The 27,366-nt window shown below is 42.6% G+C and overlaps 1 protein-coding gene across 10 annotated transcripts in view; it reads left to right on the top strand.

Annotated features, from left to right (window-relative positions):
* The first annotated feature begins 880 nt into the window (after positions 1-880).
* Positions 881-27,366, top strand: part of picalma (phosphatidylinositol binding clathrin assembly protein a) — a 42,395-nt gene continuing 15,909 nt past the window's right edge. For 3 of the 10 annotated variants that reach the window (XM_034117314.1, XM_034117313.1, XM_034117312.1), the window contains exons 1-12: positions 898-1,356; positions 12,131-12,273; positions 13,943-14,018; positions 14,126-14,228; positions 15,450-15,543; positions 15,649-15,760; positions 17,645-17,751; positions 17,841-17,882; positions 18,907-18,992; positions 19,167-19,290; positions 19,675-19,808; positions 20,854-20,939. In XM_034117314.1, the coding sequence (XP_033973205.1) occupies positions 1,227-1,356; positions 12,131-12,273; positions 13,943-14,018; positions 14,126-14,228; positions 15,450-15,543; positions 15,649-15,760; positions 17,645-17,751; positions 17,841-17,882; positions 18,907-18,992; positions 19,167-19,290; positions 19,675-19,808; positions 20,854-20,939 (1,237 nt within the window). In that variant the 5' untranslated portion in view covers positions 898-1,226. Of the gene's footprint in view, positions 1,357-12,130; positions 12,274-13,942; positions 14,019-14,125; positions 14,229-15,449; positions 15,544-15,648; positions 15,761-17,644; positions 17,752-17,840; positions 17,883-18,906; positions 18,993-19,166; positions 19,291-19,674; positions 19,809-20,853; positions 20,940-26,673; positions 26,755-27,366 lie in introns of all 10 variants that reach the window. The other 7 variants (XM_034117311.1, XM_034117309.1, XM_034117308.1 and 4 more) reach the window with 6 other exon arrangements.

Here is a 27,366-nt window from a genome sequence, read left to right as displayed (position 1 = left end):
GTACGATAAGTCAATTAATTGCTTATCGCGACAGGCACACAATAAAACAGTGGAAACAAACATGTTTGACTTTCATTAGTGAATGAAACTGTGTGCCCTTTATAGTCTGTGTCCATTATTGTGTATTTGTATATATTGTATATATATCCTATATGCTAAGGTCCCGCTGCTGACACGATAGCAGTCATTTCGTGCGCATATGTGTAATTAAACCGAATTAAACCCATGATATGAAAATCTCACTCCAGCCAGGTACCCAAAGTTGGCAACCCTGCTTTAGATGCACTTGTAGGTAGCGTTTCTTTTTTAAAGTAATGAGAGATTAGGAATGACCAGGAAATAAACTCGCAATTTTTTTGCTTTAAAACCCCAAGTCCATTTAAACGACGATTGAAACCCCAGCAGCGGGGTGTAACATACTGGCCGGAGTTCAGCGTGGGAACCAAGTCAGCGAGAACGAGAGCTCAATCAAGCTGGACACATGATGACATGACAGGAAGTTATACAAGTGGACTCCAAAATAAGGCATCGAACTAACCGTATTCCCGAAGTTTTGCATAAAATGATGACCCGTTTACACCGTCTGTTTGCCTTTACCACACATTAGGCCTTGTACTGGTACCGAGCCTGATTGTAGGGAAGCATCGTTGGGGACTGAATTTGTAGCAGACCACCAACATCACAAAGTGTGTACTTTATATTTATATACAAATAAACATACTATTTTTTGAATAAAAATGATTGTTGTTTTTATTAAGATATAGAACATAAAGAATAACATTTAAGAATTTTTAAAGTTTGTCATCTCTTTTCTTACATTTTTCACAATGGAGCTTTTATTATGGAAAACTAAGTCCGGAAGTAACATCTATTTGTATTCTGTCTACCTAACGTAACGGTATGTGAGGAAGACTTGTACGGGAAGAGGAGCCAGCAGACGCGAGGGAGCGATTCTAAGACCGGGTTGGTATTTCACCGTGTGGAGGGGTTCTGCCGGTCCAGTCCGTCTGAAACTGAAGTCGTGTGGGAGTCTGTCTCCCGTTAGTTTGCTAACCCGCTAGTCTACCAGCGGCATCTGCCTGCCTTCGTCTCATTCTCTGCTCTGTGTCTGTCTCAGTGTTGTCAGGCGGCTCAGAACCTTTGGAGACCCACACCGTTAACAAAGCCACCCTGTCCCGCTGGGTTAGGAACCGTTTGTGTACAGGTGCCGGTTTCCCTGCGGTAGGATGTCTGGACAGAGCATCACAGACCGGATCACCGCCGCCCAGCACAGTGTCACCGGCTCCGCCATATCCAAGACTGTGTGCAAGGCGACCACACATGAAGTAATGGGGCCGAAGAAGAAACATTTGGATTGTAAGTATGCCGTTTATTCTTTATTAATACAGCTTTTACTGTTGTATTACAATTGCTCTGAGTATGTATTTGAACTGAACTTCGGAACCCTAATGGTGTGTGTTGGCAGTAAGGCCTGCACATGTAACCTAACGCTAACCGTACCATAAGAGTGTAACGTGACTGCACAGCTGATTCGCCTTTTTTACATCCGATTCAAAGACATGCTGAGTTGTATCATTAATTTGCAGACTGACAGGCAGTTTGCAAATTACACTGGTTCAATGTTAGCCGCTTGGATTCTTCGTAATGCTAAAACAATGTAACTTATAACAACAACAAAACAAATAATATATATATATACCACTTTTTCCTGACAGACACATTATTATCCTGGGCATTGTCCATACGCAAGTAATCCAAATAGTTCAATTTGCTATTTAGATTACACAGAAAGACTCACATGTAATACTAGTGCAGTGTCACATAGTACAGTGTCACATTGAAGTAATACTAGTGCACACATTTACGGTGGCAACACTACATACTACACATAATGGTAAATGGACTGCATTTATAAAGCACTTCAGTCAGCATTCACTATTCACACCGAGGCAGAGGCTGCCATACAAGGTGCACCTGCCCAGGAGCTCACATTCACAGGCATTGGCTCCATTGGGAGATATTTAGGGTTCAGTATCTCGCCCAAGGACACCGCAACATGTTGACTGCAGAAGCAGGGGATTAAAGCACCGACCTTCCGGTGCTGGACGACCACTTGTCCCAACCAGTCGATTCAGTATCGTTGCAAAGGCACTCGTTAAAATGTTCTGGCCTCAATAAAGTCAAGGAAAAGCCCCATGAAATGTTTTCCCCAGGTATATTGAAGGCTTTTGAAAAAGTGGGTTGAGACTGACCGACACGCGTAGAGATGGTTACTGGCCTTTCCAGGCACCGTAGCGGTACAGATGAAGGTCTACTATGTTAACCACACACTCAAACATCTTCATTTGATCAAATATTCCAAGAAAAGCACAATAAGCAATCTTTTGTGAAAGAAAACATACCGTCGTCCTGCAGTGGCTGTTTGGAGATGGGGTCTTGCTCTTGTGTTGATTGTAATGTATTTAAATGTTTACAGCTTAGCATTAACCAAAGTCCCGCTGGGTGGACCAGGTTTTCTCAGTTTTTCACAGAACCACTGATCCAAATACATTTACACACATCACTGCACTCCCTTGGCTCCTCAGCAACACACATGCCAAGTGTGAAGTATTTGGTTGATAGGGTTGGCGAGATAAAGGAAGCACACATACAAGTAAAGTTTTGTTTTTGTTTTTGTTTAGCATAATAAGGGCACACATACATGATTGTATTATGACTTGAATCACTTAGAGCTCAGTAGTATATTAGCAGTTATATATTATTTTATGTGTGTGGCAGTTCCACTGCCTGTTGATATTGTACTAATGTCAGGAATGGCCATGGGGTTGTGAATGTGTACAGCTTAGTCAAGAGCATAATAGTTAATAAAAAAATGAGCAGGGTCACAACAACCACCACAGCATTATTATCCTCTTCCAGAGTAAGGTTACTTTTGTATTGAGCTGATCTTTATAAGGGATTCAGCCAGCTCTTTTAGTTTTAGAGGGTTGACTTTTGAATTGTTCACAAAGTCTTTGCACTTTCTGACCCTTTTGGTCATCACAGTTTAATTTGAATACAGTAAGCCAACCTGTTGAATACATGGTATATACTGTAATATTCTCCACAATATGCCTGTATTTCACAGAAATATATTTTTGACTATTTTGTTGTCACTTAGTTTGAATAGATGTATGATCCATGAGCTTAGATTATTGTGATGCATATGCAGTCTATGGTAATGTCAGTTTCATTACAGTGCTCTCTTCTGTTATATCAACCGCTCCGCAATCGACAGTATATTGCATATCACTGACAGCCCCTTGTTTCCAGGGGGATTCACTTCCATGACCTTTTAGGCCTGGTTTGAACCTAAAGTGCCCTGTTTGTTGTTGGAACATGTAGGTTTTTGAATAACGTCACTATCAGCTGATGGAGTAGGTAGTAATGAAGCCATTTCCCAGTGACCTGCTGATTGGAGACCTCCAGGTGATATGTGGAACTGCTGAACTGAAGCCCCCCCCCCCTTACACAGTTTGTGCTAAATCACAGTTCACATTCTTTAACACCTCCATGCTATACAAACTCAGTCACATAACTTAGGAGAGTCTTTGGGTTGAGGGTGAACAAATCAAGATCTGCTGCAAGTCTCAGTTGATTGACTTGTGTGTTTGTTAAAGTTAGTATGAAATCACTTCTGAGACTAAATGTACTCCTACTTGCTTTTGAGGAGTCTATACCCTGGCACTAACTACATACTTTTGGACCGCTGGTGTTTGTCGCTCCACAGTTTTCACTGTGTAGTGTTTCCTCCACTGTGTTGCTGTTGAATAGTTGCATGACAGTGATCATTTGTGTCCAGGTTATTTGCCTTTATGTAAAGTTCATTACACCCTGCTGTTAAAGGCTCAAAGGTCTTCCATGAGGTATTGAATATATGAAGTCAGCAGTGGCTGTTGACCTTTGGTACAAGCATAACAATCCTGATTCAAGTGGAAATTCCCATAAGATTTGTAGACATATGAAGTCCTCTATGATGTTCTGTTGTGTCAGTTATTGAGAAGCTGTAGGCTCCGATGTGTTCATGGCACACACTCTGTAATTTGAAAGGTGAGGTGCTTTTTTCATGGCTGCCCTGCTCTATTCACATCATTTATAATTTCTCTCCCTTCTGCCTCTCCTCCCGCTTTAGTCGGTAAAACATTAAAGGAAGACGTCCAGAGTAGAAGGCCATTGTTGGTGTTATTTTGTAACTATTGAAATGGAAAAGTAATGGAATGCTGAAGACATAATTTCGCCCATGTTGGGATTTTTTTTTGAGGCAGATGTGAAATACAAGTGGAGTAACAACTTGATGTTAAATATTAAGATTAGTCAACACAAAACATATTGTATCTAATACTTGATTTGCATTTATTTAAGACCATGATGTTGTTCAAATGCTGCATGTGTGATAGGGCTTGATGATTGGAGCTTTATTACAGGCAAGAGCTCCAACAAGACATTTGCACCACTTCCTGTTACAGGGTGCAGAGGGTTTGGCAAGCAGTGTGCTCAGCTGATAGGTGTGCGGTCGCTATGTGTTTATTTCCATTGTCATATTAAAAGAGCATTTATAATAGAGATTTTTATGAACTACTCGGAGTGCTCTCTTTAAAACCCAAACTAGTCAGTTTGTTTATTAAAATGTGTTTATACATTGACTGGGTGTACATATTTTATGAAATATGTTTTACTGAAAGCAAGTCATGTTGAAGCAAATGTCTGGAGTGAGTGAATGCTTATGTTCTGACAATCTCCCACACCCTGGCCTACATGCAAAACTGTATGGAATGAAACTGTGATGCTTTGAAAGAGATCATTCACATCCCACCTGTTTTGAGTTTGATGGCTGGATTGTGGCAACAATTTCAGCCGGTTCTCTGTTGGCAACATTTGCTTTTGCCTAATGGAATTGTATGACCTGTAGGGCAAACAATTATTTAAAGGTCCCATGTCATGCTTTTCCGGTTATTACCCGTCCCCTTGTGTGTTATGTAGCTTTTTCTGCATGTAAACGGTCTGCAGAGTCAAAAACCCTCAAAGTACACCCTGTAGCGAGTAAAACTCTAACACAGAAAATACCTGTCTATGCTGCCCCAAAACGCCTCGTCGGAGATTTTTCATTTTCCATTTTTTTCTTCCTGGGTATGGTGACGTAACCATACCCAATTGGTCCAAATGGACCAATCCGCGGAGCCGTTATGTTACGTCTTCCTCACACACACACACACTCAATCTTTTCTCAGCTGCAGCTCCGCGGATTTCTCAGCCTGAGACGGAGAGACGCGGCGAGGCTGTGAGTCTGTGTGTGAGCACAAGAATCTGGGTTTATAGAAATGTTGGAGGTCTAAAAAAAGTTGTGGGCATACATGCAGTGCAAGATGATGAACTGTTACATTAACGGTAAAATGTGCAAGCAGAAGATTTAAAGGCCATCAAAATTGTATTTAGTATTTTTGCTAAAGGGTTTATTGCAAAGTTTGAAATGTTAAAAATGTGAGTTGATGTTATTGCTTTGGCAATTGTATTTGCACCTGCATGTGCAGCATGATTCACAGATGCCCCTTTCACACCAACGCGTTCTCAGCTCCGGCTCGGAGCTGGAGCCTGAAAAGTACCGGTTTTTCCTGTTCACACCGCAGCGGCACCGCCTCTTAGCTCCGGAATGCGGTTCAGTTCCAGCTCCAAAAAATTGTCGGTCTAGAGGCAAGAGCTTCGGAGCTAGAGGCGGCGTCGCTTACGTCTCTCTTACGTCGAGGTGTGCAGGAAACTAAACCCACCTCCCCTGAACATGGGTTGACTGAAGAGTCTCGTCATGCCTGCCTCCAAGCAGTAGCGCTGAGCAAAGTGACTAGAAGGCAACCACACATTTATAAAAAAAAAACACACTTTATAAAGTCAGGCAACACTAACCAGGCTTCGTGTGATTCTGTTTATTTGTACCTTACTTTGACCATCCGTTCGCTGTTATTGATCATTGTGGAGAGCAGGCAGACGTTTTGTTTTGTATTATAGCAGCTATCGGATGGAATCAATACATGGGCTGCACAGGTTGTCATGTCCGACTATCACAAGTAGAATCATAATGAAAAATACGCCGGTAAAATGTGCCTGTAGAAAACGGCTTAGCAAGTAGTCCGTTTAGCTTCGGTTGCTATGCTAACATCACCCATGTTATACCAGAGAAACTTTCATAACAGCGTTGTGATGCCAAACAGCGTCAATTCAGACTGACACACATTCACTTAAGGGGAACTGGGGATATGAATCAGCTGCTTGTGTGACAGTCAGACAGTGAATACTTTAGAGCCGTGTGAGCTAACCCGGAGCTAACGGGAGAATAAACTCCCGTGGAAGAGCAGCCAGCACTGCAGCGGTCGGTAAATGCCGCTGAAACACATTAATAAACAATGAACCACGGCACTCTGGAGAAAAGTATAAGGTTGGAGAAGTCGTTATTTAATTTAATCTGGCTTCGTATGATTAAAAGCAACACGATCATCGACCCGACGTAGTCCCCCGTTCATTTTTGCTGACAGAAGACTTTAAAGGTAGGGTAGGTAAGTTTGAGAAACCGGCTCGAGATACACTTTTTGTTATATTCCATGGAATGCTCTTAACATCCTGATAGCAATGAATATCTTAAGTGCTTTGACAAAAAATCCATAAAAAAATGTCATCTGTGGAAGCCGTAATACTGTAAAAAGCACGACCAATCATTTTAGCCGGCCCGGCTAAAATAACTGGATGGCCTACCTGCCTGTCAGCCTTCCATCTGTGCACAAACTTATCTCGTGCCCTCATTGGTCATGTGCGCGTTCGTGTGTGTTGGAGGAGGGGCTCTGTAAGGAAGTGGCAGATTTTTTCCGGTTGTGTATTTTCAAATTCTAGCGATCTCGAGCCGGTTTCTCAAACTCACCTACCCTACCTTTAAGGTAGTATTTTCCAAGAGCTGTGCTAATACTTGTCATTGGAAATAATTGCGCAAGTACAAAGTGTTTTAGAAAAGCTGCCCATTAAGAGGATGTTTGCTTTGGCTTTTAGCAGTTTCAGTTTTGTTTCAGTTATACATTTAGGGAAGTTGTTGTATTTCGTGTGAATTCCAAACAATGGCCATTTTACAAACTGTTACCTTGACACATTCTCAAATTGCCACACGGGAGCTCAACCCAGTCAACAGCATGTAACAGCTGGGCAATTAAGAGGGACGGAGACTTATGGTGCGTTCACACCGGACGCGATGCCATGTTTGGGGGCGGCGCGATTACATGTAAAGTCAATGCAGAGACGCGGACAGACGCAAATTCGCTCCGACGGCGCGATTGAAGCGATTGAACGGTGCCGCCTCAAACGCGAGAGTTCAATTTTTTCAACTCGAGCGTCAAATTCACGTGGCGCGTTCTCGCAGAAGCCAATCAGCGGTGAGGATCTCAGCCTGCCGTCACTGACGTTCAACCAGAAAACATCAGCCGTTAGCCGTTGGCTGTTAGCAGTTAGCACACAGAGCTCACAGCTCCTCATATCTGTTCAGAAACTGGACATAAGTTAAACAAGTACAAACCACAGACTGTCTGTGCCATGGTGAATACAGTCGCTGGTTTATTTATGTCTGTAGGCCGTTGTTATGAGTATGGAATGAGCATATACAACGTTAGCTTAGCCTGGTCGACCCGATCTTCATTCAGAAAACAAGCATTTTAAAAGGTTTTTTGCCTGCCGTCTTGTCTGCAGACTTGTCAAAGCATTAATTCATAGTTTTTACTAACCGGTATCAGTATGTTGTTACTTCGGCATCATTTAGAAACGTGTATTACAATTTAATCACGGTAAAATATGTTCATTTTGTTGTAGTTGTAGCTCCCGAGCCAGCGCGTCTTGTTTGAATGATGCGAGTAAACACAGCTGGCAGCCGCGGTGAAACTCGAGCGTTTAGAGCGATGCGATAGGAGCGATTAGAGCGAAGCGAATATTCGCATTGAGCGGAAACACTCTCTTCACTAGCGCTGTAGCAAGTTAACTTTGAGCGAGAGCACTCAGTTAACTGGAGGATGGATGCACTTTATATGTCGTTGCCACTCTTTGCATATCATGTATTTTGTTTTTTACCATGTTTGTAAAATGTAATTTCCTTAAATGTTTTATGGAAAGTAGCTCAAAGCTAAATCTGGCACTGTTATGCTTGACACATTTAAATGTTTTAAGTGTTCATTACAGTGCATTGTCCCTGTCAAATAAACGATTAAATAAAATAACCAATTGTGCGCCGTGAGAGGGGAGCGAAGACACTCTCCTCACTAGCGCTGTAGCAAGTTAGCTTTGAGCGAGAGCACTCAGCTAACTGGAGGATAGAACAGGAACTAATTGTGAGCTGTGAGAGGGGAGCGAAGACACTCTTCACTAGCGCCGTAACAGTTAGCTTGAACGAAAACACTCAGCTAACTGGACGATAGAACAGGTAAGGAAACAAATGTATGCGGTGAGAGGGGGGCGGAGACGCGCCGTAACAGTTAGCTTGAACGAAAACACTCAGCTAACTGGACGATAGAACAGGCAAGGAACCAAATGTATGCAGTGAAAGGGGGGCGGAGACGCTCCCTTCACTAGCGCAGTAACAAATTAGCAAGAGCCCTCGGCTAACTTGTACACAATTATCTCATTAGCTTGAGAATAGGTAGCACAATCAGCGATAAATGGTAGCGATCTCACCGGCTGACGTGCAGGAGCGTCCGCTCTTTACCGGTCCGGAGCTCCTGGGGTCCGAGCGGTGAACACCGCGGTCCCCTCCCTTGGGAGGGCGGACAGCTCGTTGCAGCCTTTGGAGGGCGAGTGTTTTTCTAGCCCGCAGCTCCGATCGAGACGATCGCAAGGCTACAGGTAGCGATGAGCTAGAATCGAATTTTCAATAAGCTAGCTTGGCTTCTACTCAAAAAGTAGTAACCTGCGCAGCGAGAAGATGAAAAAGAACTGAACTCGTTGACAACACCGGAACTTATGCCTTCCGGGGTCATACGAGGTCACACGTGACTTTGTTGATATAAATATTCGACCTACGCATGCGCGAGACAGAAGATATCCAGTGCTAAAGCACCGCCTCTGGCGGTCAGTAAGGATGAAATAGAACAAGGCTCTGGTCTCTAACCCTTTGGGAACATGACTCTTTTTGAACTTGTTCAGCAGAATAAACTGATTTTTTTACTTCATACAATATCACATCATCATTTTATTTCGGCAACATTGAAATTGCAGATTTCTAATGACCTGGAGTTATAGGTAACTTGTTGTTCCTGGTTCCACATGTGTCCCACATTGTTCCGACTCAGATACAAACTGTAGTGCTAGCAGTGCTCAACAGAAATGGCTGAACTCAAGTTACGGCTTCTCAGTTGTAGCACTCAACAAGCTTAACTACCCATGGTGCATTTATTGTTCTGTATCGTGTCTGTCCGATGATCAGGAGCTGCTGGCTGTTGTGATTTGCATTTCAGAAGGCAAACTTCAGGAACACCAGCAGATAAAGTTTGAACTCCCCACATCCATTTCAGTCACATCTGAAAGGGCCTTTGTTGTCACATGTGTGGCCTATTGTGTATGTAAAAAGCAGAAAGCCTTTTGTGTAGCTTTCAACAAACACTGAGGAGGATTCATGGACCACGCATGTAGCCCGGCCCCATACTCAACGGTTAACCTGGACTACGTTACTTCTGTGGTTCATCACTGTGCAGAGTGAGACGGTTGGACAGATTGTGACAGTCATTTCTGGAACTGTTTAAAACTTAAAAACCTTACTATTATCCTAAGTCCAACTTTGGTGGCCTCTTAAACTTGAACTTTTTAAATATAATTTGAATCTATAGTAAAACCACGTTGCTCTGAATGTCATATAATGAGCAAACTGTCGGCCTGGAGAGGATCATTAATCGGCCCTCAAATCTAATATTCACATAAATATTTATTTACTCCGTCTGCCAAGCCTCTCCTTTGGCCTCTCATGGATAGGAATATTGGATAACTGGAATCATCCTCAATAGTTTGTCATGTTATTTTTTTAGAAGAGGGCAAAATAAATACTTCCCACGTCAAAGTTTGATCATATCTGAACACTGTCAAGGTTGGGGAAAATAGGACCCAAGTGCAGTAAAAGAATACAAAAAGGTTTGGTTAACAAAAAGGTTTGGTAACAAAAAGCGAGCTTTATTCCAAAAAAAGCCGAAGACATGAAAAACAAGAAACTAATTAACAAAAACAAAACTGGGGAGCACGACAGACAGGAACAAACTTACAGGCGGGAACAGGCAGGAGACATGGACTAGCAAAGACGAGCATAGGCGAGGCAGGGAACAAGGACAAGGTATCATGGACATGGAAAGACGACGAACAGACATGGAGCACAGGGGAAATACAAGACTAAATACACAGAAGGGTAATCACAGGACAAGACACAGCTGGGCAGGGGAGGGGAGGCAGAAACACAAGGGCAACAGGTGAACACAATCAGACAGACACACCAGGGAAACTAACGACAGGAAGGCAAACACAGGAAGTAGGACGAGACAAGACACAAGGAGGAAAACATTTCAAAATAAAAAAGGTGGAAAATGAAAACAACAAATCCAAAACCATGACAAACAGTGCTTCCCAACCTGGGGTTCAAGTCCCCTAGATCTCCAAAGCGCTTTAGGGGGGGTCCAAAGGCCTTCTTGAATTGAAAGGATGAACAACTTTAAATAAAAAAATATATACATATTTAAGTGTTCAGCAGTCTCTGGAAGCTTTTTAAAAGTGTTCGTGCTCTTTCAGCGTTAGTGTGATGAAGGGCTGAAAGAGGGCACGTTTATTTTCCTTGCACAAAAATGGAAAGTAACAGTAACGGTCTCTGTATACCTGAACTCTGACTCATTGATTGTAGTTACCATGTTGTTATGAAAAGGAAGAGATAAAGGACATGAGGATACATTACAGACTGTGCGATAAACACATATCGCAATGTGCAATATAGACACTTGATTCACATCGTGAGGTGACACAGAATCGATGGGTACCCTCATTATCACTGAATTATACGAATTTGCGATGTTATAAACAAAAACAGACATCAAAACAGGTGACGCTAGGTAGCTAAAAATGCTAACATGGTTACCTTGTCTCTAGTCTCTCCAAAGTGGTCTTCAATGGCATTAAAACGATAAAAACGCTGCTGAAGTTAATCCATAGGTTAATCCAATGTGTCTGTGTCCCTTTGAAATGATTTCTGATAATCCATGAGCAAACAGACGGATAATCCATGCTTTTCCGTTTCTAGATGTCAGAGCTAGACTGTAGCTTCACTCTAATGCAAAATTACATGCGCAAAGCCCCCACCTTTTTGTTTCACAATGAGTGTGTGTGGGGGACTCCCCCTTCTATTCTATTGGCTCTAACGGTCAGAAAGAGGTGTCAACCATCAAAATCGATGGGTTCCAGAGATATGAAAAAAAAACAATTTGCACCCAAATCACCTCAGAGGTGGAGTGTTTTTGGCTAAATCTCTCTAAAAAGGTCAAATGTCACTTGTTTTGTATCAATCTTGATACAGGGTACTTATTATATGTTGTACTTTGGATTCCTAAAGCTTTTAGTCTACCTTACCATCTTCCAAGGGTAGTTTTCACTATAAGTAAAAAAGAATTTTTGGACGGACACTATAATTTACAGTTTTTTACTATGTAAAATCTGAATTTTCTTTAAAATAAAAAACATCTCGATTGATTCTGACTTTTCTACATCCAACTCACAGGTTTATCATTACTTTGAGAAAAAAGATTATTAATTTAACCCTTTTAGAAGGGAAGATATGGTCATTTGTTCTGGGAATGTCATTTTCGAGCCTGAGACCTGAAAAACAGGCTCAGGGCTTAAGAGGTTAATGTCTCAACACCTAATAAGTTGCCTGTCTCATTAAGTTATTTGTCTTTATTTTTATTCTATTATACCTAATGTGTGCTTTTCTTCTCTATATTTAATTAGTTAAGCTTATTGTTTATTATTGCATGCCCTTGTTTACCTGCTTTGCCACTTTTTGCTGTAACACTGTACATTTTTGTCCCCTCTTCATTTCTTTCTCCTTCCTCAGATTTAATTCAGTGCACAAATGAGATGAATGTGAACATCCCTCAGCTGGCTGACACCCTGTTCGAGAGGACCACCAACACCAGCTGGGTTGTGGTGTTCAAGTCCCTCACCGCCACACACCATCTGATGGTCTACGGCAATGAGGTCAGCACCTACAGCTGTTCTCCACATTTCCTGAATTGGATGGAAATAAACTGTATTTTCATTTTACAGTGTATGAGATTATTATTATCTCAAAGTATCATGCTACATGCTCTAGTTAACAGAGTGACACTCTTCATTGCTTAACAGTTATATAACTACAGTGGCTGAGAAGTTCAAACGAGAATTACAAAGTGTGAAACACTTCAACAAAGCTTGAGACAAATTTACATTTTATAAAACAAAATTACATTAGCGAAACACTTTTACAAGAACTGAGACAAATTCACAAGTCCCGAAACACTTTAACATTTGCCGAAACACTTTATTAACAAACTAGAGAATCAAACCGGAAAGGGAATGTCCATCATACCGGAAGTGACGTGCAAGTGATTGAGACAAACTTAAGTTTGTTTTGGCGGAAAGACCACCTGTACCTATGGACGGTATAAGTGTGTTTATGGTCGTTAAACATGTTTGGTCCGTTTTGTGGAAACCACCTGGGCCAAGTGACACGGTTTTGCTCATCACGATATACTTTCTCGTGCGCACAAGAAAGTTACCGGTTCGACCAAGTAGGAAGTGGAGCTGTGCCTTTTACGCACCGCCTTCGAACTGCCCGATTATTATGCCTTATTATTAGTTTTATGAAGGAGATGTCCGGTCACCAGGGTGTGTGTGTGTGTGTGTATGTGTGTGATACTGGCATTTGTTTTCAGAAGATATTATGATAGTGTCGTTCGTTCCGGTGCACTGCGACAGCACTGAGCACTACATCGAGATTAAGATTAAACACATTTATTTCATTTGGGAACACACATATACCCATGGAATTGGCCAGATGTGTGTAAATTACTGTTCATGGTCATTTGAAAACAAATGCCGGTGTCGGACACACCGAACACACACACACACACACACACACACACACACACACACACACACACACACACACACACACTTCGTGCGCCTTGGTGACCGGACATCTCCTTCATAAAACGAGTAATAGGGGGAATAATCGGGCAGTGTGATGTGTGTGTAGAGGTGTGTGTGGTTAAAACGTAGCAGCATGCAGTCGTTCTTTAGCTGTTCTAATGAAGGTAAACACAGCGAAGGCGGTGCGTAAAAGGCACAGCTCCACTTCCTACTTGGCGAACCGGTAACTTTCTTGTGCGCACGAGAAAGTATATCGTGATGAGCAAAACCGTGTCACTTGGCCCAGGTGGTTTCCACAAAATGGACCAAACATGTTTAACGACCATAAACACACTTATACCGTCCATAGGTACCGGTGGTCTTTCCGCCAAAACAAACTTAAGTTTGTCTCAATCACTTGCACGTCACTTCCGGTATGATGGACATTCCCTTTCCGGTTTGATTCTCTAGTTTGTTAAAGTGTTTCGGCAAATGTTAAAGTGTTTCGGGACTTGTAAATTTGTCTCAGTTCTCATAAAAGTGTTTCGCTAATGTAATTTTTTCTTAATAAAATGTAATTTTGTTTTATAAAATGTAAATGTGTCTCTAGCTTTGTAAAAGTGTTTCGCATCTTGTTCATTTGTTTTTGTTAATGTTAAATAGTTTTTTCTTTGGTAAAAGTGTTTCACACTTTGTAATACTCGTTTGCACTTCTCAGTATGTAACCTATAGAGTTCCTCATTCTGTCTATTTGCAGAGATTTATACAGTATCTGGCTTCAAGGAACACACTGTTCAACCTCAGCAATTTTCTGGACAAAAGTGGCCTACAAGGTATGTTGCCAACACTGTACACACTATGCAACAATACACGTTTGAATATTTATTGATTGTGTCGTGACAATAATCATAACCCCTCACTTGTTTTGTTTTGAATGCAGGATATGATATGTCGACGTTCATCAGGAGGTGTAGCCGCTACCTGAACGAGAAGGCTGTGTCCTACAGACAAGTCGCTTTTGACTTCACTAAAGTGAAAAGAGGGTGAGAAGCTTTCCCTGTAACAGTCTGGGCTGTGTGTGATGTTGCCCCTGAGCCACAGAGCATCATCATGTTATGTTCCAGGAACGTGAAACCAGCAAGGAGATCAGCACAGGCAGGGCTGAGTGATACGCAAACAGAACATTGCAGTGGTTGTATTCCTTTAAAATACTTCATATCAATTTTGTTAAGAGTTGCAAAAGCTAAACAGATATCTTCTACAACTCCATTGAGGATGGGGGGTCCTGTCTTAAAGCCGAATACTGTTTATTTAGCATCTATTACTTTAGTTTTCACTCTGTCCTGTCAAACACAGCTCTTCACTAACACTCCTCATTATGCTCTATGACTCTAATGCAGCCATGTCCTCTTATGGCGCGTTTCCACTACAGTGCAGAGCACGGTTTAAGAGGGCTGTGACGTCAGCGGCCCGTCTTTGGTTGCGTTTCCACTTGGCCTAGTACCGGCCGGCGGGTCCTAATTCACAGTTTTTCTGGCCTCATAAAATCGTGGGTCTAGGGCCAGAGACAACGAGGCTGAGTATGCTAAACTAGAGAGAGAATCGCTGGCAAGGGGGCTACAACTACAACAAGATGGACATATTTGACCGTGATTTAATTGTAATACACGTTTCAAAATGATGCCGAAGTAACAACATACTGATACCGGTTAGTAAAAACCATGAATTAATGCTTTGTCAAGTCTGCAGACAGACGGCAGGGGAAAAACCTTTTAAAATGCTTGTTTTCTAAATGGAGATTGGCTAAGCTAACGCAGTATATGCTCCGACCGTCCACACTCACAACAACGGCCTATACAGACATAAATAAAGCAGCGACTGTATTCACCATGACACAGACAGTCTGTGGTTTGTACTTGTTTAACTTTTGTCTAGTTTCTGAACAGATATGAGGAGCTGTGAGCTCTGAGTGCTAACAGCTAACGGCTGTGTTGTTTTTCTGGGGTTCTCTGAAGATCACGTCACGGCTCCGCCTACACTGCGTTACTATAGATACTACCCCAGTTCCTAAACTGTAATGGAAATGCGCCATAAAGTGAGCCAGTCCTAACGAGGCCCAGCCATACCGAGCGGGGCCGAGCGAGGCCATGTAGTGGAAACGCGCCATTACAGTTCAAAATACTCAATTATCAAATCAGGTTTTCATTAGTAGGAACATGCTCGCAGATATCTGTATGAGCATTCCCTTTCTTTTCGTTGCACAGGTCTGATGGCGTGATGAGATCCATGAACACAGAGAAACTCCTCAAGACCATCCCAATAATCCAGAACCAGATGGATGTGTTACTCGATTTCAACGTGAGTGTCTAGTATTTGCTGCACAGGGTGGCATCTTTAATGTTTAGCTGACACTTAAAATGTGAATTTTGTGACGTAGTCTCAACGCCTCCGCCTCTCTTACAGGTCAATGCCAATGAACTGACAAATGGTGTTATCAACGCAGCCTTCATGCTTCTGTTCAAAGATGCCATCCGTCTGTTTGCAGCGTACAATGAAGGCATCATCAACCTCCTGGGTAAAACCCTGCTTTTGGGTTGGCATCAAATCAAATCAAATCAGGTTTTATTTATAAAGCACATTTAGCGATTTTTGGTCGAGCCAAAGTGCTGTACATGTAATAAAAACACATTACTACAAAACACAATAAACGACAATAAATTACAACAGATATAACTTAAAAAACAAAATAAGAATAAAACACACGGAATAGTCAGGAGTCGTGCTCCGCTCTGACTAGAAAGCCAGAGAGAAGAAGTGTGTTTTTAGTTTTGATTTAAAAACCCCTAGGGTCTGGGCCGACCTCACATGGAGGGGCAGAGTGTTCCAGAGCCTAGGGCCAGCTGCTGCGAAGGCTCGGTGCCCTCGGGTTTTTAGCCTGGTCTTGGGCACTACCAGCAGCAGCTGGTCAGCAGACCTTAAAGCTCTGGCTGGGGTGTAGCGCTGGAGGAGTTCGGTTATATAGGCCGGAGCCAGCCCATTTAGGGCTTTAAAAACAAATAAAAGGATTTTAAAATCAATTCTGAACCGAACTGGAAGCCAGTGTAGTGAGGCCAGAATAGGGGTGATGTGGTCACGCTTTTTGTGACCAGTCAGCAAACGTGCAGCAGCGTTTTGGACTAGCTGTAAGCGTTTGATTGAGGCCTGGTCCATACCCACATACAGAGCTTTACAATAGTCCAGTCTCGAGGTTACAAAGGCGTTAATAACCCTTTCTAAGTCTTTAAAAGATAAATACGACTTGGTTTTGGCCAATAGTCTTATTTTAAAAAAGCAGGATTTTACTACGGTGCTGACCTGCTTGTCAAATTTAAAAGTGCTGGTGAATGTCACTCCAAGGTTCATGACCGAGGGGAGGATGTTTTTTTTGATAGAGCCCAGAATATCAACCGGAGAGGCTGGAGGTTGCGGTCCAAAAAAGATGACCTCGGTCTTGCTCTCGTTGAGGTTGAGGAAGTTTTTGCTCAGCCAGGATTTTATCTCTGCTAAGCAGTCCATCAGCTGCTGTAATGAGTGTGTGACATTTGCTTTGAGAGGCAGATATATCTGTACATCGTCGGCGTAGCAGTGGAAGGGAATGTTATGTTTTGTGAGTATTGAACCTAGGGGCACTATGTACAGTAGAAAAAGGATGGGGCCCAGAATCGAGCCTTGGGGAACCCCACAGGTAAGAGGGGCTTTGGCAGAGGAGAAGGCACCTAGCTGTACCGAGAAGCTACGGTCTGTCAGGTAGGACCTGAACCATGCAAGGGCAGAGCCTGTGATGCCAGCAGACTGTTCAAGCCGTGACAGCAGGATGCTATGGTCCACAGTGTCAAAGGCAGCTGTCAGGTCTAACAGCACCAAGACAGCTGGGCTACCTGAGTCGGCGGCTAGGAGCAGATCATTAAAAACTCTTAAAAGGGCTGTTTCAGTGCTGTGCATGGGTTTGAAGCCAGACTGGCATGAATCATTCTGACTTTAGAATTCATACTAATATGAATATGCAGAAAGCTTTCCTTTCTCCTCTTTATCATGGGTAGCATCTACAGAGGCTAAACACCTTGGTTTCAACTTCTTGAAAGAAAATAATATTCAGTAGGCATAGTCTGCAAAACGTGAAACAGAAATGACTGCTATGCAGATATTTTTGCAGTTTGAGTAATGAACATATGATGGAACTTTAATATTCAAATATCAAAACAATCTATATACATACCAGATTAATTTCACAACCTTTTATCAATTCGGTGCTGCTGAGACGTGTTTGCTTGATGTATATAACTTAAGAGATACTGTACCCATAAGAAAATAAATTGTGTTTAGAAAATATAAACTTAAAAACCACAAAGTAACTGACTTAACAGAAATAAAAGAATTAATGATATTATTCCCATAATCTTTTTGTCGATCTTGTTAACAGAGAAATACTTTGACATGAAGAAAGTCCAGTGCAAAGAAGCACTTGACATCTACAAAAAATTCCTCACACGAATGACTAGAATCTCCGAGTTCCTCAAAGTAGCAGAGGTAAGTCAGGACTGCAGACCAGCCAATCAGGGAGCGTGCCACGCATCAGATTTCCCATCAAAGTCTGATGATCTTTTCTCTTCCTGCAGCAAGTCGGGATTGATCGAGGAGACATACCAGATCTGTCTCAGGTAAGCCTACATGCAAAACCTTTTTTTGGCATCTGTGCTGTTACTTTAAGTAATTTGCTTTAATTGAAAACGCTTCCTTTTTACTGGATTTTCTGAGCTAAAAAGTGGAGAATTGCCAGATTGTGGAATGATTTTATAATACATTTAGGCTGTGTATATATAATCTGACATGCCTGTATTTGCCTTGAAACTGCATACATTGGGTTTTTCAGTGGGAAATCATTATTGACTGATTTAAAGAAAGCTTCCTGTGTGCAGTAAAGACACTAAAGTCTCATTGAGTGAGTGATATATTAAACCTTCGGTCTACCAAATCACAAATAAACCTAACTGGCATAACACCCAAACTCTGTATGCAAGTCTCAGATTTGGAAAGGTAGAGAGCTTACATAATTATTGTCCAATCTAATAGTAGCTTATTAAGATGTAAACTGCTGTACTTTGTGAGTGTTATATTGAGACGGCATAAATAATGTTTTGGGCTTAAATGTGTGCTTTAGTGACCTCCATAATATGAACGCAGGAGATGTGGCTATGATTGTCCTTTCACAGCCTCCTCAACCCCCCCCCTGGCCTGACATGTTTTAACACCAGCTGTGCATGCTAGGCAGTCCATGCATGTTCTCCTTATTGCACTGACAAACAGCTTCCAACTCTCACCGTCTCCTGACCTTGCCAGGCACCTGCTGATCTGTTCTGTTGTTCGTTATGTATTCGGTAGAACTGTGTAACTTTAGCAGAAAAGCCACAATTGGAGAGCTTTCTTCTAAACATTTTCTTAATAATTTCTTGACTGTTGCCACCTTTTATTTTCTGTATTTTCCCTTCCTTCCTCTCTCCATTTTCAGTTTACAGTTGTTGTGAGTATACAAACCTTTTCTCTCTCTGTTTTGGGGAGTATCTGTGTTTGTGGACCCGTGGCAATAACTTTGCATGCTTTAGTGTTTTCTTTTTTAAAGGACATCTTGTATTAGGTTTTCCTTAGTTTTTGAAACCTAATGTGTTTGAATCACATTCACACTAGGCCCCCAGCAGCCTGCTTGATGCTCTGGAGCAGCACTTGGCCTCTCTAGAGGGAAAGAAAGTGAAGGACTCGACAGCAGCCAGCAGGTAGGTGTGCATCACTGAGTCACTGCTTTCTTCAGCAGCTTGATAGATGTTGACTTTGGATTGAGATGAAGAAAAGGTGAGATTTAACAATGCATGTGTGCAAGTCTCACATGCATTAAGGCTATGATATACTGGAGTTCTGTAACTTTTTTCTGTGTGTGTCCTTTGATTCAGGGCTAGCACACTCTCCAATGCCGTCTCCTCCCTGGCCAACACCGGCATATCTTTCACCAGAGCGGATGAGAGGGAGAAGCAGGCCGCCCTGGACGAAGAGCAGAGTCGCCTTCAAGCACTCAAAGTAAGCTCTCCTCACTCTGCTCTTCTTTCAGATCAGTGCTCACAAGGCCTGCAGGCATTTGCTGTACCTTGAAGTTGAAGCAGTTGTGCCATTCATGTCTTTAGGACTCTCTTCTCGTAATTATATCAAATGCAAAGCCATAACGTATCTAATAGATTTGGAACAGTGGGGCGACCCCGTTGTTAAGTGACTGTGATTGTATATTAACCCCTTTGCTCTCTCTATTATCATTTCCGTTCATCTGTTCATCTGCTTTACAACTATAATCTGTCTAACCAGATAATAGTCCAAAGCAAAATGCTGAAAAATCTTTCGAAAGGTTTGGACTGTGTAGTTGCATACAGATCGGCCTCTGCCTCGCTCACACTGTCCTCCTGATGTTAGGAGCAGCGTCTGAAGGAGCTTCACAAAAACCCTGTGGCAGCAACCACAGACTCCTCCCCCGTCTTTGAGGAGGGCGGGACCATCAACTCAGCCCCTACAATCGACCTCTTTACCACCCCCAGCTCCAACAACAGGTAAGGACCCATCATCTCATCTTAGACCAGACAATCTCATGCAAATGTTTCAGAACTGCAGATAAAAGCTGAAAGGAGATCTAAGAAATGTGTTGTATTTAAGAGCATTAGTCAAGGTTTGGACATTTTACAAAATGTTGGTAGATTGATGTTGCTAATTGAATTTAGGATAACTTTAATTCAAGTAAATGGCTCATGTTTCAAAATGGTTTCACAAGATTAGATTCAACTTTGATCACTTCATAGATATTGGGGTGACCCCTAAAGGCCCGGACACACCAAGCCGATTTCGGCCGTCGATAGATGTCGATAGATGTCTGGCCGTCGATGAGCGTCCTGTCGCCCTACTTAGATTGGTGTGTCCCGCACCGTCGTGTCTTTTCGGCCGTGCCGACACCTTCCACCCCCGATTCAACATGTCGAATCGGGGAGCTGTCGGCAAAATAAATCACTCTGATTGGCTGTTCAGCTGCCTGTCAGTGTTATGATGTTGTATATAAATATAATCTTGGATTATAATTACTGATGCATGGAATGTGGTAGCAGCAGGTTGCCAGCCACAATGCTTGAATAGTTTCTTTCTGCTTCAGAGAGCTGAAGTTTGTATATATCACGCAGTCTGTCTTCCGGTTGCCTCTTTTGAATGACGAATACAAACTACTGCCGCCTGCTGGTAAGGAGAGTTATTGCCACTCACGCATGCGCAGTGCGTACGTGCTACTTGGCCGTCGGCTGAAGTCTTTGCGGTGTGTTCCAGTGCGACTGTTGGCCAAGACGCAGGAGACGTGAGGAGACGCAACAGTCGGGTCCATCGGGACGTGTTCTTTGGTGTCAGTTTGGTGTGTCTGGGCCTTAACACTAGATGAAGCACAATAAATGAAAAGTGGAAGTGTTTATGCAAATAGTGGCAAAATAACACTAGAATAGCATCGCTTAGGGCAAAACATGCAGTCGTGTTCTTTTTTATAATAGCAGACTTGAACCTAATGTTTTGTCAAAAAGTGACCAGTGTAACCCCCCCACTGTTCCTGTTTGTTTCTTCCAGCATCTCCAAGGCAGCTATTGAACTGCTCGACCTGCAGCCAGCGTTCCAGCCTTCACTGCCTCTCTCCACTACCAGCTCCTGGGGAGGTGAGGCCTTCAGACACACTGCCAACACACTGCGTATGGGTGTATGCCGCGTGCTAGCAGTCCCACGCATCTCTGAAATGTTTTGTGCAATTCACACATTCAGTTGTATGATTCCTTTAAAATGTATCTACCTTTTTTATAAAATGAATTATGAAGGTTTAAAGGATTATTATTCACAGGGCTGGGCTGATGACAGAGATGGAGTACTCGAGTCCTGGACTCGGACTCGAGTGCGAGTCCAGTACTCGAGTCTTGGACTCGGACTCGAGTCTTGGACTCGGACTCGAGTCGGACTCCAGTGTCGATTTTCGGGACTCGTGACTCGACTCGGACTCGCGCACTGGTTGACGTGACTCGGACTTGGACTCGTGAATTCTCGCGCACGATGACTTGGACTCGGACTCGGACTTGTGAATTCTGGCATACGATGACTTGGACTCGGACTCGTGAATTTTTCCCCCCACGATGACTCTGACTCGACTTGTACATTGACGCTCCGACTTGGACTCGGACTCGAGCAAGTTTTCTCTGGAGTCTGATGTCCTCTATCCTGGCGTGTGCACCTGCGAGGCGAGTTCACGTACTGGGTCCCGCTATTCCAGTCTAAAGATGTCTAGAGACACACCCTGCATCGTGCTGTATGCTTTCACACATTCTGCTTCCACATTGGAAAAGAGCAGCGCAAAATGCTCGTTATGTGGAAACAATATTGAAGAGAAGGCTCCGTAACACATTACTCTAAGGATCGAGTTCAGACATATAGGCTGTCTTGAACACTATCATCAGAGTAACGTGAAGCACATGGCTACTTAACATACAGAATGACGTCATTTTGCATGCTAAGTAGCCATGTGCTTTCTGGGGCTTAATCTTCATCAGTAAACCGATTTAACTGGTAAAAGTTCCTTCAAAATAAGAGTCCCGATCCTATTACTATCAAAATAAAAGTGCAAAACGAAAACTTTACCATAGGAAAAATATTGGCATACAAATATAATCACTTCTCTAAAAGGTAACTCATTTTAAACATAGTTAGACATATTATAGGTCATTTACAATAATAATAATAATAATATTAATATTAGTAATAAGCTTTATATTTGTAGAGCACCTATTACAAGAATTGTAGCCAAACTGGCTTCACAGCAGTTCAATAGACAGATTAGTATAACATGACAGGATAGAAGCAATGTAGAGGAGCAGCTACATTTCAACACATGTATCCACTAAGATTAATACATGAAGACTTGTGACTCGGACTTGACTTGGACTCTTCTTGGGTGACTCGGACTTGGACTCGGACTCGAACACAGGTAATGATGACTCGGACTCGGACTCGACTCGGACACTCCTTGGGTGACTCGGACTTGGACTCGGACTCGAACACAGGTGATGATGACTCGGACTCGACTCGGACACTCCTTGGGTGACTCGGACTTGGACTCGGATTCGAACACAGGTGATGATGACTCGGACTCGACTCGGACACTCCTTGGGTGACTCGGACTTGGACTCGGACTCGAACACAGGTGATGATGACTCGGACTCGACTCGGACACTCCTTGGGTGACTCGGACTCGGACTCGGACTCGACTACGACTCTCCCTTGGTGACTCGGACTTGGACTCGGACTCGAAGAGTGGTGACTCGAGAGTGACTTGGACTCTTGAATTGGTGACTTGACTACAACACTGGCTGATGAACAATGTCATGGTCAGTCATCATAAATAAAATAAGGCAGGTGCAGAATATTAAATATAAGTATTAGTTGCGGTTAGTTTAAATCGTCTTTGTTACGCGTTGGCCATATCTTTTAACTTTAGTTGGTGTTTTTCCCTTTGCTGTAAAACATCAACTACTAGCCCTGTAAACAAATGTCCTCTTCCTCATGCAAATGTGGGCTGAGAGCTGGAGCTGGCCAGACATTCACACACCTCGCCTGCAGACCTTCTTACATCGTCTCTATCAGGCACAGAACGTCATAAATGTGTAAATCAGTCACAGGATTCATATTCTCAGGCCATGCACAGTTTTTTAGTAGGTGTGTTCCACCATTCCATTTGCTTACAGCCAGTGGCGGCGCCAGAGCATTTTTGTTGGGTAATCTATGGTAGGGCTAACCCATACAGTGGTGGTGCTCAAGTCAGTATTTGCAATGTAATTACATACACGCTATATTACCCCCCTTGACAGTGAAACGCCACGCGTGAGGTTTAGATTATTTCCCTGTCTCAATCAAAATGGAACTGTATGAAATAAAACGGCACATTTGTCTTGTAGTAAATAAAAAGGGATCACTGTGAACGTGACGTATGATAGTACACGTTGAAGATCCAATGGGGATACTGAATGGCGGTTTCGATTGATCTCAATCAATAAGGCATGACGCAGATCCAACGTTTCGTTGCTCTGGCTGTAGGTCTATTCAAATTGCATTCGGAGGCATTTTGATCTGACCGCGGCCGCGCTGATATTATAACGCCAGAGAATTTCCACACCTTTAGTGTATAAAACTCCCCCACTACTTAGACTATTCCTTGCACCCCTCTTATAGCACAAGCCCGAATGGTCTCAACCATATTGCATCAGTAACGTGCACTTGTTGTTACAGCAGGATCAGTTTGTGTGCTGTGGACACGACCCGTATATTTTCGCAATCCGTGTTCTCAACATTTAGCATTTCGCTTATTATTTAATTGAATTTGCATCACTTTTCATGGTGGGGCTAAGGTGGGGCCAAGCCATTTCTTGGTATGGCTGTAGCCTACCCCAGCCATACCCTGGCGCCGCCACTGCTTACAGCAGCACACACTGAAACAACAATGTGCTTTTATTTGCATGTCGGAATCGAATATAAAACATAAACATTATAATGTGAAGATCAGTGCCTGCAGAGCACTTTGCTTGGCATTGTTGTATCAACGTTGAGCACATGATGGAATGTGTGACGAGTGCATCATTTGCATGTGAAACTGCTTCTATTTGGACTTTGCAATGTTTGGATTTTAATTAAGAAGTAAATATAACATTGACATTGTCCCAAAGGACAATGTTCAGCTGCAACCTGATATCATGATCTCATATCTCTCTCAGTTACAAGGGGACTGCAGTGTTGCCCTATAATTGAACATATAAGTGAGCAGATTAAAAGAGTAGTTTTAGATTAGCCACATAGTCCATACTCATGTACACCTCAAGTAACTTTTGTTATGAGTTGTTTTAAAGCTTTTACAAATAAGAGTTAAAGCACATTCTGATTTGTTGTTCGGCTGCCAGGTTAACATCTGGAATGTAATAGATCCAAGTCTAAAAGTTTCTTGGTCAATGGTTCTGACAATGCTCTACTGTATGTAATGTTTTAGCATATTATTGCCTTGTATTTCGTCACATAAAACTCAGCAAGATCCCCAAATCAATGCTTTTTCTGAATGCGAAAAACATTCCCTACAGCTATATTATTGTGCGCAGGGTCTTTCAGTTCTGATAATGAAGAGCCATGACCTCACAGCTGTAAATAAAGAGGGTAGAGGTACTGAGCTATGGGCCAATAAGAGCTGTGCATGATATCAGCCTGTTGCTGTATCTTTAAGAGCATTTGAATCCTTCTCACCAGCATCACTGGCTTTCCCCCCTGCACATTTTCTTGCATTCACTTTTTTTTTACTTCTACTTTTTAAAATTGTTCTCATCCTTCTCAACACCATCATTTCTCTGTTCCTTCTATGTTCTTGTCTTTCTTCCTCCCCCCCTCTACCCACTCTGATCCTGTCCCCTCTGCTGCAGAAGCTGTGGAGGACTCCATACTAAACTCAAACCCTTTCCTCACTATCGATGCTGTCCAGCTGTCCCCTGGCGTCCTCGGGGGTTCCCAAAGTGGGGGTCGCGAGACCCCGAGTGGGGGTTGCGAGATGATTACAAAATATTTTTTTATTAAAGGTGGGGTAGGTAATTTTGGAGAAACCAGCTCGAGTGCGCTAGCATTTGAAAATACACAGCCGGAAGAAATCTGCCACTTCCTTACAGAGCCCCTCCTCCAACACACACGAACGCGCACATGACCAATGAGGGCACGAGATAAGTTTGTGCACAGATGGAAGGCTGACAGGCAGGTAGGCCATCCAGTTATTTTAGCCGGGCCGGCTAAAATGATTGGTCGTGCTTTTTACAGTACTACGGCTTCCACAGATGATATTTTTTTATGGATTTTTTGTCAAAGCACTTCAGATATTCATTGCTATCGGGATGTTAAGAGCATTCCATGGAATATAACAAAAAGTGTATCTCGAGCCGGTTTCTCAAACTTACCTACCCCACCTTTAATTTAATAATAATTTTTTTTTGTTATCAATTTTTTTTTTTATTATTAATAATAACGTGTGCATAAACATTTTTCAGGGGCGGACTGGCCATCTGTATAATTTCCCCGCAGCGAGGCTCCCCCTGTTGACAATCCACTGCAGTGTTTCTCAAACTTTTTCATACCAAGGACCACTTAACCAATAATAAAAAACTTTTATGCAGCCCCAACAACAGCCTCTGATCATCAACAGACTTCATGCAATGCTTCATTGGATGCATATATTAGATAATAATCTGTATCTAACTCCTAACACATAAAAATCTACTTCCAGCATGGATAAATGTTCATAAAATACATCCATTGTTTGTTTTATACGCTTCTTGAAATCCTAAAAAACACATAGTTTTTCTAGAACAGATTACAAATCGCCTGAAAATGGTACAAACAAGTAGCAACATGTGTGACGAAGGTGTTGCGCTGGGCTATATCATGCAATCGAGAGTGAAACTTAAGCTTGCTCCATTGCGGAGATAGTCCCGCGGGGTCGCGGGCTGAAAAGTTTGGGAACCCCTGCTCTAAGACACCAAGCGATCATGTCTTTTTGCATCTGCACCTTTTCTTTTCTCTGTCTAGGTTTCATTTTGTGTCCAGACAACATGTCAGTACTTATGTAACCATTCTAATTTCTGATCCTGGCTGATGATTAGATCTTATTTGAAGTTATTTGAAATGTATTGTGTGAATACACAGATGAATATTTCAGAGCAGTAGGGAGAGAGAGTGAGGGAATGCCTAGTGGTGGTGTAGGGTCACTGTTCTCACATTCCCCCAGGATCTGGCATGCTGCCCAACACCACATATTAGTTTCCTCCCACAATCAGGCTAAGTTTCTAACGTTTATTTCCTCAGCCCTTTACTCTCTTAGATTAAGGCTGTTTGATCTTTTATTTGCTTTCTGTTTGTATATCAAAAGCCCCCCCTGTGATGTTGTGTGGTGACGAGCCTCTGTTGCTGCCCTTCAGTTTGCCCTGTATTTAGTGTAGCCATGTGCTGAGAGTCGCTTCCTCTGCTTTTCCTCTGCTCTTCCTCTGCTCTTCCTCTGCTCTTCCTCTGCTCTTCCTCTGCTCTTCCTCTGCTCTTCCTCTGCCCTTCCTCTGCTCTTCCTCTGTGCTTCCTCTGCTCTTCCTCTGCTCTTCCTCTGCCCTTCCTCTGCTCTTCCTCTGCTCTCCCTCTGCCCTTCCTCTGCTCTTCCTCTGCTCTTCTTCTGCCCTTCCTCTGTGTTTCCTCAGCTGCTCTTCCCCCGGTAGAATCCGTTCCCAAAGTTGCTCCTTGCTGCTCGCTCACTGCTCTACTTTCTGCCCTCATATCTTCTCCCATCTTCCTCCCTCTTCTTCCTCTGTGTTTTGCTGCCTGGCTGCTGTGGTTATGTGTCAGACTCCTTCTGTGGGCCAAGCCCTTACAACACCACTCCACTCTTCCAGTCTGAGCCCCCTGCTGTAGCTGGTCTCTTCAGAGGTACGTTTTCTCAGCTTCATTGAGCTGTTACAGGTCCCACTCAAAGATCCCTATTTATACACCTCACTGTTGATCTGTGTTGCACTTTTCTTAATCTCCTGGGCAATAACTTCAATGACATTAAAGCAGACATTTAGGCAAAGCTATAACTGAGTTTGATCAGAAACATCAGTGATCTGAAACATACATGGAACATGTCATGTTTTGGTGTGATTTAAAAAAAGGATTGGCCATCAAAAATATTTGAAAGCCGAAGGGAATGTCTTGTTCTGTCATTTAAAAAATCATAATAAAGATATCATAAATGTTTCTATCGTATGTATTAGTTATTCACTGAAAATAATATACAAGGCAGGTAGAGGGACATATATGGGGCATTCTACCAAATTAGTACAAAGATCGGTCCCACAACAAGAAACACTATTCAACAAAACAATGAAGTATTCAGACATAGATATTTACTAAGAATATGTTATGGTCTATTTAAACACAAGGCATTAAATTAGATAGTGATAAGCTTAATATATACAAAAACATCATTTATAGGGTACTTTCTATTGGGAAGTAGCTGTCCCCAACATCTACATTTCATGTTCTGTAAATAACACTTAA

Source organism: Trematomus bernacchii, unplaced genomic scaffold, assembly GCF_902827165.1.
Source record: "Trematomus bernacchii unplaced genomic scaffold, fTreBer1.1, whole genome shotgun sequence".
Classification (NCBI taxonomy): Eukaryota; Metazoa; Chordata; class Actinopteri; order Perciformes; family Nototheniidae; genus Trematomus; species Trematomus bernacchii.
Note: the sequence above shows the minus strand (reverse complement) of the source record. Positions and strands in the feature narration are given on the sequence as shown.